Consider the following 15,869-nt stretch of genomic DNA (forward strand, 5'->3'; position numbering starts at 1 on the left):
ACGTAGACCTGCAACGATCCCTAACTCTAGAGTCAAAGAAAATCTTTAATAAGAAGAAAACTTAAGAAAACTCTACCCAATTTTAAAAAAAAAACAAAAATCAGAAACGTTCGGTGTCTTAAGATTTTCAAAAAAAAAAAACTGAAGCTTTAATTATACTTGAGTCAAGAAAAGATGAAGGAAAAGAAATTCAATTTTGGGAAAAATAAAAAATAATAACAATAATAGGAAAAGAAGAAACCTACGTATGAAAGGTAGGCAACTTTTTTTTGCGGTTTTTTGCTTCTTCTTTTTTCTTTTTCTTTTTTTGCTGTTTTTTAAAGAATAAGAGGAGAATAAACACAAACTTCAAAAAAAGAGAATCGACGAAACCGATGAAAAGTGTTTTTGGTATTTTGACTCGTTTCGGATTTGATTTTAGCTTCAAAAATAACACCGAATGGCCTGAAACTGATACCAACTGATGCGGAATTCCGGATCTAGACACAAGAGAAACACAAATTAGAAATAAAAATGAGAATAAATAAAATTAGTTAAATAATAATAAAAGGATAGATTTTTCCTATGGAACCCTTGGTTAACTTGCAACCAAAAACGCCAATAATTGAGCGGCTCCCTACGAAACCCCTAGAAGAAGAACCTCTAGAAACACCGATGAACGGGAAAGAAATTTGAATATTTGTAACTCCGAAATACCCTCGAAAGTAACAAACTCCAAACTAAATAGCAAGAGAAGAATCACTCTACTCTCAGAAATTTGCCTCACACAAATTTGGAAGAAAACAAATACTCTCTTTTTTTTATCTCCTTCAATGTGTAGAAAAAAAGCCTATTTATAGGCAAATTACAAGAGTAATTGAATCCTAATAAAACTCTTTAAAATTATCTAAGAAAATAAATAAATAATAACCTAACCAATAAAATTACTTAACTCATAAATGATGTGTCCCAACCAATGAGAATTAAGTAAATAATAATAATAAGATACATAAAAGATTAACCCACCAATTTATGGGCTTTCACTATTCCAAGATTGGTCCAGTGAATTGCATTCCTGTATTTGTCAATGTCACGAACATGATGAATTAAATTTGTAGCAACAAAGTCTTGGACAAAAGCATTCATCTTTGATTTTAATTGTCGTGCCTTGCTTCGAGTGATTGGACCACTAGGAAAAATAACCCATTGAGTGTCACCTCCTTGGCTCGTATCAACAAACTTCTTTCTATACAAAAACGACATTGGCAGATACACCATTCGATAATGACACCACATTCTTCCTACAGAATTATACGAAATTATTTTCTAGAGTAGAATAATGTAGAACCTTTGGAACAAATATAAGACCTATAAAAGGGAGGCTATTTACTAACAAACTTTTGAAAGGAACCATGTTCTAGGATCCACTCACGTGCTTTCTCAATTGCCCCTTCTCCACCTTCAACACCTTCACCAAGCAGCCTCAAGCTAACATAATTTAACACAGTACCAAACATGGTGCTTGGACCTTCAATGTGAAGACCCCAACCACCATCTCTATTCTGAAGAAAATAAACAACTCTCAGAACAGAGCAATTTTCTTCATTTGTTTATATGGTAATGACAATGCCAACTGACATCAAATAGTTAGTAAAAGGCAGTTGACTTAAGTGGGTTGGTTTTCATTTCATCCAGATAGCACTATGCTTGCTTAGAACAAGCTCAACTGATGTGAGAAACATTCCAGAGAGCTAGTAGAAAATAATAACATAATTATGTCATAATTAGTTCATAACATAATATCTACTCAACAAGTGGAAATCATAAAATCTTAAACACACACAGTGCACATTGCTTGCCTGATGATTGTACAGATATCTGCATATCTCATATTGATGCTCCTTTGATAGGACAATATTCAAGGCTCCAGTAACATATAATGTAATAACCTGTTGCAGTTTATAAACAAAGCTTAAATTACATATCATCCAATTATTAGTTGTTGAGAGATGCAACAATGTCAAGGTAATCAGAAAGCTATTGAAATGTAATTATCAGGGGATCTCAGAGTTAAAAAAACAGACATAATGACAAAATAAAGGATTGGTTCTTCCACTACACTACAAATGTGAAATGTCAAAAGATTTTGAGAAGCAGCAATTTAATTTCTTTGTAGATTAAGCCACAGAAAAGACATTAGTAATTTCCACATTAACAGATAGATCAGGATCAGATATAGCTTTGTTAAGCCTTACCAAACCAGGAAGTAGAAACATAGGGCCCCCATAATTTCCTGGCCAATGACCATCATCTGCTTGTATTGTTGAATAAAAATCAAGGGCACTGCGCAATGTTGTCATTACAGCCTCTTCCTTGACATCTTCAAACTCTTCCAGTTTGGTTTGTGGTAAATTAGTGACAGATTGTTTCTCCTCTGCAAACTACATCCAGAAAGAACTATAATGACCTTCAAAATGCAAAATGGCTAAAACAAACAACAATGGTTTAGACGACGTGTCAAAAACAAGAAATCTTTTCTCCACTCCTTAACTGTTTCCATATAATCTGGATATGAAGTTTACCACAGCAGAAGAGAAAAGTTTTAAGCTTCTTCTTTTTCCTTTTTTGAAGTTTTTTGTCAAATCATGAAATCAATCATAGAAGTAAAATTTCCCTGCAATGGAAAGACTAAAGAGAACTATATGGAAATCCCAACAGCAGAGAACCAATTCTTCCAAAATTGGAAAACAAATTACATGAACAACTAATTAACAAAAAACCCCAAATCCCAATTTTAGCACTCAGATTAACTTGAATTCTCATGAGAAGATCAGAACTGTGTTTTTTGTGGAAACGATTATCCCGAAAACTCTGACGAGCCATTTCCACCTTAGAAAGCTCTTCCGGGGTTCCTGATTTAGGGCAGAATTCCCAGACTTGATGAACGCCGGTGTCTGGTGTTAAGAATAAGTGTTGGCCGATGGCAAGCAGAAGATCAGGTGTCAAGGATAGAGGAAGGGGAAGGGAAAGGGAAAGGGAAAGGAAAATTTTCTTGAAAATGTCTTACCGAATTAGAAACGGTAAGACATTTTCCAAAATTAAAGGCTTCTTTTTCCCGTGTTTGTAATTGATTTTACGTGAGGAAAATATTTTCAGCCAAACAAACACTGGAAAAGGCTGAAAACCTTTTCTGGAAAATGTTTTACTACAATCAAACAGACCCTTAGTGTGCTAATAAAATTACAGTGGTTTGCTGGTGCTTTTTTATTGGTTGGAATAATTTTCATATATGAGGAAATTGAGGGAGGGTTTTAATTCTATTTTTGGGTTCTAATTCTGCTTTTGCTGTCAAAATCCATTTTAATCAATTTTTTCTAAGCTCAGGCATCCGATTGAATCAAGTTAAATTGAGTAAAAAATTCAAGTTAGTTAAGAATTTTTATTTTTTCTATCTTAATTCGATTTGAAAATTTTCTCGAAATGAATTGAGTGAAATGAGATTTATTTCGAGTTGAGTCAAATGAATTTGTTTGAGTTAAATTAAAAAAATTAGACTGGTCATAAACCTTGTTGATAATATGACTAAATTTCAAGTTAAAAAACATAAATGCAATATATATATATTTGAAAACCCTTTTAAAACAACATAAGAGAAAAAAAAACCATGACAAACTTTATTTGATAATTTACTTGTTTAAGGCCTCAAATTTATAAATATAATTTTTTTAAAAATAATAATTTAGCATTTTTTATATTTTTAAATATTTTTAGTAATTTTTATTTTTTTGAATATATAAAATTTTGGAAACAAATTATTTTATAGAAATTTTGAAGTTTATTTTAAAATTTTTGTTTTTTATAGGGACCAATTTATACATTTTCAAAACTGTTAGGGGCCAAGGAGTATTTACATAAATTTATTATTCAAGTTATTCGAATTATTTAAATTATTCGAGTTTTAAAATTCAACTCAACTTGAACATAAAAATCGAATTACTTATTCGAAAAACCCAAATAACTCCATTTGTTTAACTTTAAATTTAAAAAAAAAATTCGAATCGAATTAAGTTTTACTTACTCCTAACCTCAAACTTATAAATCACAAAACTCAAGTTGTCTACAATGAGTCATCAAAATTGAACAATTGAAACATTTTAGCATCAATTGAATTGAAACGCATGATAAGAGAAGTGGTTTTTTGAAAAAAAAATCATTTTCATTTTCAATGTATAAAGTTAAGAATTAAATTTGTTCATTTGTTTAGAATTAAGATTAGAAGAGTTAATTTTATTATTATACCAATAAAAAGAATTCACGTGTTAATAATTTAATAGATAGATAATCAAAATATCAAATATTAATAACACAAATAATTAAAATAAATTCTTTTTAAAACCAAATAACTAAAATAAAAACATCCTAAAAATTAAATAAATTAATAGTTTAATAATAAAGAAGCTATGATTGAACAAAAGAGGAATACTACAGCAATGGGGAACTCATTTTTAGCCCATGATTTGAGCTACCATATATGGCAAAGTCTTCCATGCCCAAAGAGCATACTTTTATTCATTAAACTTCCAAGTCTTTTTGGGTGTCAAAAACAAAGCTGGTGATTCAGAGCAGGGAAAAAAATTATGTTAGGTGAGTTGTTATTATTGGAAATAACTTCAAATTTTTTGAAAAGATAAATTAAAAATACAATTAATTGATTACTTAATTTGGATTTAATTTTACATGTATGTAATTTTTTTAAAGAGTACTCCACTATAAAAGACGATTTAACCTTAACTTAATTAATGTTTGTTGCAGCCTTACTCTCATATAATTATAATGAGTAAATTCTCTCATCGAGACTTTTATTGAGTTATGGGAATAAAATTTCTAAAGTTTGGATCTATATCAACCACATTTAATGTTGAGATGCAATTTGAGACAATTAGAAACACCTTTGATAAAGGGATTCTCTATTTTATGGATTTTTTTCTTTCTTGCGCGGTATTAGAGTTTGTCCCAATAAGTTGAACCTGAAGGCTGGCCTCTGTCTCCGACTTGGCTGAACCGAAAGTTGAGCCTTCACTTTCAACTTTACTTGTAAAAACTCCAATACTGCACAAGTAAAGAAAGAAAAAAAATTCATAAAATAAATAATCCCTTAACACATTTTTCTCAACCCGAACTCGTTGATTAACCTCAGCACCGGCTCATCCTCTTGCTTCTTCCAACAAATGTTTGTTAAATATAATGCGCTGAATTGCCGAGAAACAAACTACACCCATTTCACAACCACTTATGCTAAAAAAATCAAACACAAAATTTTATCCATCATGTAGAGGTTGCCGAAGACTTCACCATGAATTTAGCTACGAATGCAATGATAGGGGTTGCGCATTTGAATGTGACATTGGATGTATTTTATTATCGGACACTTTGGAGCATCCAAGTCATGAGCATTCATTATTTCTTGTTCACAACTTTTTAGCGAATTGCAGTGCTTGTCATAGAAATAGAGACCCATGGAACATGGGATATAGATGCAGGAAGTGTTGTGATTAATTTTAAGTTCTCAAAATTTTCATTTTGGAAAAAATTAATCTTTTTATAATTTAACACTGTTATATAATTTTTAGAGTTTTATATAATTTTTAATTTTTTATATTTTTATAATTTTTTATAGATATTTTAAAATTTTGAAGATTTTTTTTTATTTTGTTGTATTGTTTTTACTAGGAGCAAATTGTTCATTTTCGAAATTGACATGAGCCCAAATGATATTTACACCAATTTGTTGTTCGAATTATAAAAATTCAATTCGGCTACATCTCAAACAATTAAATTATTTATTTGGGTTGATTGAAAAAACTTAATAACTTGAATTATATAATTTGAATAAGTCAAAAGTAAAAAAGAAAAAAATTCACATTGAATCAAATTTTACTCGCCCCTAAATAAAATAACCCAATTATTTGCTCCAATACTAATAAGGAAGGTTGAAATTTTTGGAGAATTATGCAATACAATCCACTATGATGAATTAAAAAATTTCATATTAATTCATTTTCAAAATATATAGTAGTTAATTATCATTTATAGTATCAAATATAATATAAAGGGGCGTTTCATCATCGAATTATGGATTAGATTTTGTAATAGGCTTATGGGTGGAATGTAGAATTATTTTATTTGGTTCATTTGACTAAAATGTAAGAGTTAAGTGTTTAATTGACCTAAAATCAAATTTTATTATATTAAAATTATTTTAAGATCTCATAAAATTATAATAATTTAAGAAAATCATTTGTTACCCATTGATTATCATAATGCATTTAGTTAAACAATCAGTAAATATTAAAATCATAACAAGTGGCCAGTCTCTTTACTTGACATATTATCTTTTTATTGTAAAATATGCATATGTGCAATTAATAAACACTCCTCTATTTAATTAATAAAATACTCATGTGAAAATAGAAGAAATTATCTTAAAAAGGCTTCACTCATCGCACATGATTGACAGTTTTGAACTAAGAAATATGAAAGATTATAATAAAATCATTTTCAATTTTGAACTAAACTTTTAATCCTTTAATATAAAAACTGTACTAATTTGATTATTTGGTTTTGACTTTTGAGGGATCATCTTCCTATTTTACCTTTGTTTATCATTTCTTTTCTTTTTGATTGCCATTCACGTCAACTCCATTCTTTTCAATTTTGTACACTAGTGGTGGTACTGATTGAGATCACCAAATTACCTCCTCCTTTCTTCCTCTCACCATTTTGGTAAGCAGGAGGCTTAACCACAACCAAGTTTTCATCTAATGGATCTCACCCTGTCTGAGAGTAAGAAAAGGGGAGAGATGGAACTTCAACATTTCTCCCATCACCATCCTTTGCTCTTCATTCAACACCAAAGCGTTGCAGATAAAGCAGCTCTGTGCTTTGGGTGTGAGGAACTTGTAGTCGGTCCAAGCTATGGCTGCAATGGCTGTATGTATTATCTTCATAAGAGATGTGCGGAGTTAGAGTTAACCCCCCACCTTAATCATCCTTTCCACCCTCAACACCTTCTCACTCTTCTGCCTAAATCTGCTTACCACTGTACATGGAAGTGTGATTTTTGTCAGAGGTCTTCTTCGGGATTCGTTTATCATTGCGGTCCTTGTAATTTCAATCTTCACATCAACTGTGCTTTGCTTCAATCATCCATTGCTCCAAATTTTCCTACTTCTTTGCATCAACATCCATTGTTCTTCAGTCAAGACCATAACGACGAAGTCAATCGCGATTGCTCCGGATGTTTGAAACCATTATCTGGTCCAATTTACCATTGTTCAGATTGTGCTCTTTCTGATGAATTCTTTAACCTTCATAAACAATGTGCAGAAGTATCCCTTGAGATTAATCACCCCTACGACCGCCGTAAGCATCCCCTTACTCTCTTGCCGAAATGACCTACTCATCTTCACAACTGTAGTTGTTATTTGTGCAAAATTCAGTGGGAAGGGTTTGTTTATTCTTGCTCTTTTTGCAAGATTGAGCTTACTCTTGATGATTTTTTCTCACCACAAACAATCACAAATGCAAGTCATGAACACCCATGGATGCTTCTATCAAGACAAATGTCATTTATTTGTGATTTTTGTGGCACCACTGGAGATCGCACCCATTATCTCTGTGCTACATGTAACCTTCTTGTCCATAAAAATTGCATTTCATTGCCACGGAATATCTTGATAACGCGACATCATCATGTTATTTCCCACTCATATTCTCTTCCGCAACAAGATGAGTTGTGCAGAATTTGTTATGAGGAAGTCGATACCAGGTATGGCAGTTACCATTGCTCTGCTTCTGGCTGCAATTATATTGCTCATGTGCATTGTGCAACAAATAAAGCAGTTTGGGATGGAAAAAGTATCCCAGAAGACTATGATGAGAGGTCCATGGAAGCTCTTGATGAATCTATAAATTGGATTACCGATGTTGTTGAAGAAATGAGTTTTGGAGAGATTACGGTAACAGTTGAGATCAAACATGCCTACCATGATCACAATTTAAGACTCACTTTTAGTGGGGAGATGAATGATGATGGCCAATGTGATGGGTGTATGAGGACTGTATCAACTCCTTTTTATAGTTGTGAGCAATGCAAGTTTTTTCTTCATAAAGAATGCGCTGAATTGCCGAGAAACAAACGACACCCATTTCACAAGCACTTGCTTACACTCACAAAATCAAACACAAATTTTTATGCATCATGTAGTGCTTGCGGAAGGCTTCACCATGGATTTAGCTACAAATGCAACGATGGAGATTGCAGGCAATTCTTTGAATGTGACATTCGGTGTATTTTATTATCGGACACTTTGGAGCATCCAAGTCACGAGCATTCATTATTTATTGTCCACAACTTTTCAGCGAATTGCAATGCCTGTCGTAGAAAAAGTGACCCATGGAACATGGCATATAGATGCACGAAGCGCTGTGATTTCACTTTAGATCTAGAATGTGCCACACTACCACTCACAGCTAGGTACAAGCATGATAGACATCCTCTTACTCTGACTTGTTTTGATGATTTTGATCCTTCTCAACATTATTGTGATCTATGTGAGTATGAAAGGGACCCAAATGATTGGTTTTACTACTGTGCTGAATGTGATAACACTCTCCATTCCGGATGTGCTTTTGGGGATCTCCCATTTCTGAAGATTGGAAGCAACCTTGACAAGAGTTTTTTTGGTAAACACCCGCATCCATTCACTATTGTGAAAACCATATGGGATTGCCCTCCATGTAAAATTTGTGGTGAGGTTTGCAATGGACAAGCCCTACAATGTAAAGAATCTGAATGCAACTTTAGCGTCCACTGGAAGTGCAGTTTTAAACCGTTAAGGTTTTGAAATAGACAAGTTACAACTTTACAGATCTGTATGTTTTTTCATGATTGCACCAATCTGTCATCAACGCTCATGGCTTTTGCTTTTCATTCTGTTGTTAATGTTTGAGCGCTTGAAGTTTGTTTAGATGAAACACAATCGGTAATTAGTTATCATTTGTTTTTCTACTAGGTTGTTATCATCTGTAATATGAAGTAAGGTTTGGTTTGATTTGATTTATATATAAATCAGTGCATGTTCTGGAATAGGGTATATGAATGAACTGAACTTCCACAAGGTTAGTACCATTTTCTACCGAACGCAGGGAATAATTAGAGGAGTGTATGAATGGAGTTGAGTTCGGGGTTAATCGAGATTTTGATACTTGACTTTAAACTTCTCTTGAATGTGTACTTTTAAACTCAAGTGGCAACTACAATGAGCGGAATCTTCATTTAGTCCATTAGATTTTAGTACTGCTTCATCTTTGTTGACTGCAAAGTTTCCTTAATAATTGTAATGTACTTAGTAAATAAATTTTAAAAATTAAAACAGACTGGAAATTTTTAAAACTTTATATAATATTTAAAAACATTTATAAATTAAATACAGTGGTTTGCTGGTGCTTTGTTATTGGTTGGAATAAATTTCATTTATGAGGAAATTGGGGAGGGTTTTAATTCTGTTTTTGGGTTCTAATTCTGTCAAAATCAATTTTTCTGCAATAATAATTCAAATTCATAATATTCTTTAAGGTAGATGAATACTCAATTAAATTAACTGAGTTAAAGAGTAGGCTAATTCTGCAGCCACAATGTTAAAGCCCAGAAGACTTTTGTGTTCTTGCCTTTCTTTCTTTGTTCGTTTTACCAAATAAAACTACCATATGGCAAAGTCTTCCAGCTTAAATAGCATATTTTCTTCCTTAAACCTTAGTCTTTTTGGGTGTCGAAAACAAAGCTGGTGAGTTTAGAGCAGGAAAAAATTTTATGTTATGTGAGTTGTAATTATTGGAAATAACTCCAAAATTATTTTTAAAAATTAATTAAGAATATGATTATACACTTTAGATTTAATTTTATATTTATGTGACTTGTTCTTGAAAGAATTCCACAGTAAAAGATGATTTAAGCTTAACCTAATTAATGTTTGGTGGAGCCTACTCTCGTACAATTATAATGAGTCAATTCTCTCACCAAGATTTTCTCCATGTTGGTGTGATGAGAATAAAATCTCTAGAGGTTTAGATCAACCACCATTAATATTGAGATACAATTTGAGATAAATAAAAATACTTTTGATTGCATGTTTGTTAAATAATAAAAGATAATTACACTAGATCTCTTTGAAATTCTTTCTTTAGCAAGATATATTCTTTACTTTTATCACTTTTCATTGCATAAAATCCCTTAAAAAGTGATACAAAGATAGTCACATAAACATAATGAAAAAATTCCAAGTTTTAATACCTCGGTGAATTGTTGTGCTTGTAGTAGAAAAAGAGACCCATGGAACATGGCATACAGATGCGTGAAGTGTTGTGATTTCACTTTACCCTAACTTATTTTGATGATTTTAACCCTTCATAGCATTACTGTGACTTGTCTGAGAATGAAAGAGATCCAAATGATTGATTTTATTACTATGTTAAAAGTAATAACTTTTTTGAACCCCATGTGATGCCTTGATGATTAAGGGTATTCATTGCCTCAGATGTGACTTAGGTTCAAGTTACGTTAAAAACTGCCAAAGCTGCTGATAGAGGCTACATCAATGGGCACCCAATTACATTTGTTGAAGGATGAAAGATGTAATAAATCATTTAAAGGACGTATTATGAAATCTGACAATTTGTAACAAATTGCAAATAGCCTTAATATATCAGGTTACTGAAACAGAAAATGATCATTGAGCTAATAATCAAGATAAAATTGAATAATTTTAGTCTGCAACTATAATGAGAACATTTTTTTGGTGAGTATGATGAGCGGCAAAAACATGATGTTACACACTTTTTTCAGTGACTGCTGGTTTGGAAAATTTTAAATTATTTAAAGCCATTTATTAATTCAATAATTTTAATGTGCTAATAAAATTACAGTGGTTTGCTGGTGCTTTTTTTTTTTGGTTGGAATAATTTTTATTTATGAGGAAATTGGGGGGGGGTTTAATTCTGTTTTTGGGTTCTAATTCTGCTTATGCTGTCAAAATCCATTTTAATCAATTTTTTTTAAGGAATTCAGAATATTCCTAAGATGAATACTCCGGCTAAGCATCGGATTGAATTAAGTTAAATTGAGTAAAAATTCAAGTTAGGTAAGAATTTTTAATTTTTCTATCTTAATTCGATTTAAAAATTTTCTCAAAATGAATTGAGTGAAATGAGATTTATTTCGAGTTGAGTCAAATAAATTTGTTTGAGTTAAATTAAAAAAATTAGACTGGTCATAAACCTTGTTGATAATATGACTAAATTTCAAGTTAAAGAACATAAATGCAATATATATTTGACAACCCTTTTAAAACAAAATAAGAGAAAAAAAACCATGACAAACTTTATTTGATAATTTACTTGTTTAAGGCCTCAAATTTATAAATATAATTTTTTTAAAATAATAATTTAGCATTTTTTATATTTTTAAATATTTTTAGTAATTTTTATTTTTTTGAATATATAAAATTTTGGAAACAAATTATTTTATAGAAATTTTGAAGTTTATTTTAAAATTTTTGTTTTTTATAGGGACCAATTTATACATTTTCAAAACTGTTAGGGGCCAAGGAGTATTTACATAAATTTATTATTCAAGTTATTCGAATTATTTAAATTATTCGAGTTTTAAAATTCAACTCAACTTGAACCTAAAAAATCGAATTACTTATTCGAAAAACCCAAATAACTCCATTTGATTAACTTCAAATTTAAAAAAAAAATTTAACTTTTCAAATCGAATCAAGTTTTACTTACCCCTAACCTCAAACTTATAAATCACAAAAGTTGTATGCATTTGAGTTATCAAAATTGAGCAATTGAAACATTTTAGATCAATTGAATTGAAACTCATGATAAGAGAAGTGGCTTTTTGAACAAAAAAAATCATTTTCATTTTTTAGCTTCAATGTACAAAGGCTTATGCCGTTTGAAAATTATGTAGTAAGTTGGGAAGCTCAAGGACATGAATTTACCATAGACTTTTTGGTCCTATCTATTAAAGGTTGTGATGTGGTCTTAGAAGTACAATGGCTCTTGTCCTTAGGGTCCATCGTATGGAATTTTGGATCACTCACAATGCAGTTTGAGTACCAGAATAAAACTTGCATTTTACAAGGCATCTCTGTAACAACTCGTTTTTCAGTAGTGTCAGAAATAATAGTTTCAAAACCACAATTCTGACGTGTGAGTCTGAAAATATTAATTATATAATATTTACGAGGTCATTAGTATTGTATTAAAATTTGGTTTAGAAATTTTGATGTTTGGATAGTCGATTAAGTAAAAAGAACTAAATAAGTGAAAAAGTTAATTGCTATTAGAGTTTTAGCGCCAATTGGGTGATTAAGTAAAATAGGATGGGTTAATATGAAAAATAAGCCATTTCAATAGTTAGTGGACAGTAGGGATTTGGAAATGGATTAAAAATATAAGGAATGGTATTTTTGTAATTAAGTTGAAACCAGAACAAAAGGAAATAAAAGAAATTGGTCATCATTTTGGTTATATTTTTGGCTGGAGAACAGAATGCCATTGTTGGGAGAAGAAGAAGCTTTGGTTTGCTAATTCTCCCTTGCATGTAAGTGAGTTTATCATCCATTTTTCATGAATTTTAAGTTAATTTATTATGCGATACAATCGACTATGATGAATTTAAATTTTTTATGTTAATTTATTTTCTAAGTATATAATTGTTTAATTATCATTTATATTATCAAATATAATTGTTAGTGGTACTAGCCTACATTTTCTGAGTTTAAGTTTGTAGTGACTTTTAATCTCATTGACTACTCCATGTATTACCATTAAATTTTAAGCTGTATGCTTAACAAGCTGTAAAACATATTCAAGAATGTTGCATGATGCCTGAGTTGTAATCTGGGAGTTAAGCATCATCGAGTTTCCTGTTCTCCTTGTATGAAAGGGAACAAATGTTCTATTACAGCTGAGGCCGAGGTCTATGTAATAGTTCTTGCTATTGGTGATGGCTGCTTATTTTTTTAGTATACTTACCCTTACACCTTCATGTTCATGACTTTGCCTCAATAAAGCTGAGCATATTTCTTAGACAACTGAATTTTCTTTTTCTTTTTTTCTTTTTTGTCAAATTTGTTATCTCTGATTATTACTCATGTCCACATCCAGGGAGAACAAGAAGCAGCCTTATTGCACATTCTTAGAAGATACTGTGATGGTGAGGTTTTTATTTTCCAATATGTTCCATTTTTACCGTTTCAAAAAATATATACTTACACATATTATCTAGTATATTTGTATATGTTGCCTTCTAATTTCAAGTGGGACAGCGGAATGTTGCTCACTAAATTTTCTGCTGTTGCTAAGTTTTCTATTTTGTTTTTGTTGTTTCTCATTGTTGGAAAGTTTTTTCTGCTATGGTTGATGGAAAAAGTCGGGACATGTCAACTAAAGAATTGTTTGGAGGAGCCAGGATCCACTACCTTTTTCAGTTTGTGAAGCTCTTAGAGGTTATGATTCTGTCTTTCTAAAGCTCTTATGTAATTGATGCTCTATCTTTTTGTATTGTCTGGAATTTTCCCTGCTTGAGAACTAGGAGATTAGCTGCTTTTTTACAGGAAGTGGACCCTCGTGCAAAGTTGACTGACGAGGATATTGTGTATGCCCTTAGAAATTCCTCTGGTCTAAGAAATGTTCCATTTGTCCCAGAGGTGAGTATGACAGTGATTGGTTAAAACTTAACCAATTGTTGAAATCAGTGGATCTTATAAATCATGTATGTCGCTGGGTTTCAGGTTTGGTTAGAAGACAAATTGCTCAGTTGTCAGACCCTTGTCATCAGTGTCTATGGATTGTCTATGATGAACTGGTAAAGGCGAGAATAGTACTTCACATAGTACTGAGATCTTTTACCTAATGAAATTATGAGTTCAAAATGTGGATATGGTGAATAGAGTGAATTTTGTGCAACAGTTTGCCAGGCTTGTGAATCAACTGGATTGAAGAGGTTCCCATCGTTAAGAAGACACATAAATGACGTTGTAAGAAATTTTTTAGATGCTGGTGCTAAGCCTGCTGAGACAATGATACGAAATGTCATTGAGATGAAGGTCATTTATTTCTTATTTTCCTTCTTTTATATAATATCTACAATAATGTAGGAGTTAGTGTGTATGCTGCAATATCTATTGGGTACCCAAAAACTGACATGATAAGGAGTTTCTAGAAACCTAGGGTCTACTCGTGGATATGCATGTGGTTGCGTGTATGACATGTGGATTCTTACGGAAATACATTGGGCCTAGAAGAAACTTAGTAGGAAACAAAAAAGAAACTTCTAAAATGCTTGGTGAAAATTTCGAGTCCTGTTTAGTGATTCTGTAATTATTCATGCTCTTTTGTTTAGATGGGATTTGGTTAGCACCCTCTTTAGTACAAAAAATTTAGCACGAACTATCAGCTTGTATCTGTTCCTAGTAGGTATGATTTTTTCTGCTTTCATGATTCAATTTATTTGATATGATCCTTTTTTTTTCATCTCTCACAGAAAGCAACTATACCTCAGTTGATTTGACTAGTATAGGTTTCAGATCTAATTTTTACAGACCATTTTGTGATTCACCGACTAAGATATAAGCTACCATGTCTTCTATTAAAATCATATATTTGAAATATTCTATAATGCATGATTATAAATTTTTTGTTTTCATTTTCTTTAATATCAGATGGATTATATAAATTCTTCGCATCCAAGTTTTACTGGTGGGAACAAAGCTGTTGAGCTTGCTGTGAAGCAGATGAGACATCAAAGGTATAGATGTTATTTCAGTTGAATCAACGTGTAGGAAGTTAGCCCTTTAGCATGGAGTTATAGTTTTATATTGCTCACTTCGGTGCAGCATTCATCTTCCTTTGTGAGACTGACTGACAGTTGAAGCTGAATTTTCTGGAGGGATGTGAAATTGTTTTAAAAGTACATATTATAACGTCTATTCTATTATTACAGAAATTAATAGCAAATAATTGTTTTGAAATCTGAGGTTGATTCACATGTAATAGTTTACACTCTAAATTGACAACTGCATGATTCTATCATGTCTTCTCAAGTTCTTTTTATTGGTTGATTTGTTGTTCTGCAACAATAATGGGTATATATTGTTAACTTTATACATGATATAGACACATTTACTTCATCTTTTTATCATTCAAGAGAGAGCGGATGCTGAAAAGGTACCTATATCTGACAAGGGCCAGTTCTCCCGAACTGTTTGTTGAAAGTTGTCAACAATGCAGCAGCATGCAAATGTCCACAAGAATGCAGCAGCAAGCTAATGTCCATTATGTATTTTGGTTATTAAACTTTTGTAACGTGCGACTTTTATTGGTTTGATTGTAACATTTTGTTTACCCAAGGATTAGTCAAGTACTTAGCTGATTTAGTAGCTTTTTAGGTTATCATTAAACTGATTTTACAGCTTGGATACTAGTGCAAGTTAAGTTTGTTTTCTTCCAATGTATTTGAACTACTTATGTACATGTTATATTGCTAATTGAAGTAATGAGATAAGTCAACACTTTTCTTTCATCCAACATCCCTTCTGCTTCTGTTTTTCATCTTTCAAACACAAATTTTTGGTGTTTTGATCTTTGCATACTGATTTAAACTCAACAATGTTGCTCCTCGATCGGTTTTGAATGGTGTTTCTAATCAGGTGTCTGTTTTTACATTTTTATTTTACTTTTTTTTTTGTAAGAATTCATCTGGGGAGGAAGTAGGCTAAAAGGAAATTGCTAGAAATGAACATAAAGCTCTCCAAGCT

The 15,869-nt window shown here is 31.6% G+C and overlaps 3 protein-coding genes and 1 long non-coding RNA gene across 4 annotated transcripts; 3 read left to right on the plus strand and 1 right to left on the minus strand.

Moving 5' to 3' along the window:
* Nucleotides 1-1,361: 1,361 nt before the first annotated feature.
* On the minus strand, nt 1,362-6,758 carry LOC107949938 (cycloartenol synthase-like). Its single transcript, XM_041089902.1, has 6 exons — nt 6,735-6,758; nt 5,172-5,248; nt 5,007-5,088; nt 2,175-2,420; nt 1,839-1,928; nt 1,362-1,541 (listed from the first exon to the last, which is right to left on the minus strand). The coding sequence occupies exons 1-6, from the start codon at nt 6,756-6,758 to the stop codon at nt 1,362-1,364; spliced, it is 699 nt and encodes a 232-aa protein (XP_040945836.1).
* Nucleotides 6,759-6,800: 42 nt separating this feature from the next.
* On the plus strand, nt 6,801-7,433 carry LOC121215426 (uncharacterized). Its single transcript, XM_041089903.1, has one exon. The coding sequence runs from the start codon at nt 6,801-6,803 to the stop codon at nt 7,431-7,433; it is 633 nt and encodes a 210-aa protein (XP_040945837.1).
* A 150-nt stretch (nt 7,434-7,583) lies between these two features.
* On the plus strand, nt 7,584-9,076 carry LOC107950154 (uncharacterized). The gene has a single exon (XM_016884937.2). It carries the CDS (start codon nt 7,584-7,586, stop codon nt 8,883-8,885), a length of 1,302 nt encoding a protein of 433 aa, XP_016740426.2. The 3' UTR covers nt 8,886-9,076.
* A 5,260-nt stretch (nt 9,077-14,336) lies between these two features.
* LOC121215543 (uncharacterized) lies at nt 14,337-15,638 on the plus strand. Its single transcript, XR_005911460.1, has 3 exons — nt 14,337-14,529; nt 14,775-14,860; nt 15,260-15,638. It is a non-coding gene; the product is annotated as an uncharacterized lncRNA (long non-coding RNA).
* The last annotated feature ends 231 nt before the right edge of the window (nt 15,639-15,869 follow it).

Source organism: Gossypium hirsutum, chromosome D03, assembly GCF_007990345.1.
Source record: "Gossypium hirsutum isolate 1008001.06 chromosome D03, Gossypium_hirsutum_v2.1, whole genome shotgun sequence".
In the NCBI taxonomy this organism is placed as follows: Eukaryota; Viridiplantae; Streptophyta; class Magnoliopsida; order Malvales; family Malvaceae; genus Gossypium; species Gossypium hirsutum.

Excerpts from the sequence above, each read along its gene's own strand:
- LOC107949938 (XM_041089902.1), bottom strand. The coding sequence starts at position 6,758 with ATGGTGAGAGGAAGAAAGGAGGAG. Across the intron at positions 5,089-5,171 it reads GAGGATGAGCCGGTGCTGAG|TATTGGAGTTTTTACAAGTA; the intron begins GTTAATCAACGA and ends TTACTTGTGCAG. Across the intron at positions 1,929-2,174 it reads TTAATGTGGAAATTACTAAT|GTTATTACATTATATGTTAC; the intron begins GTCTTTTCTGTG and ends AAACTGCAACAG.
- LOC107950154 (XM_016884937.2), top strand. The coding sequence starts at position 7,584 with ATGCTTCTATCAAGACAAATGTCATTTATTTGTGATTTTTGTGGCACC.
- LOC121215426 (XM_041089903.1), top strand. The coding sequence starts at position 6,801 with ATGGATCTCACCCTGTCTGAGAGTAAGAAAAGGGGAGAGATGGAACTT.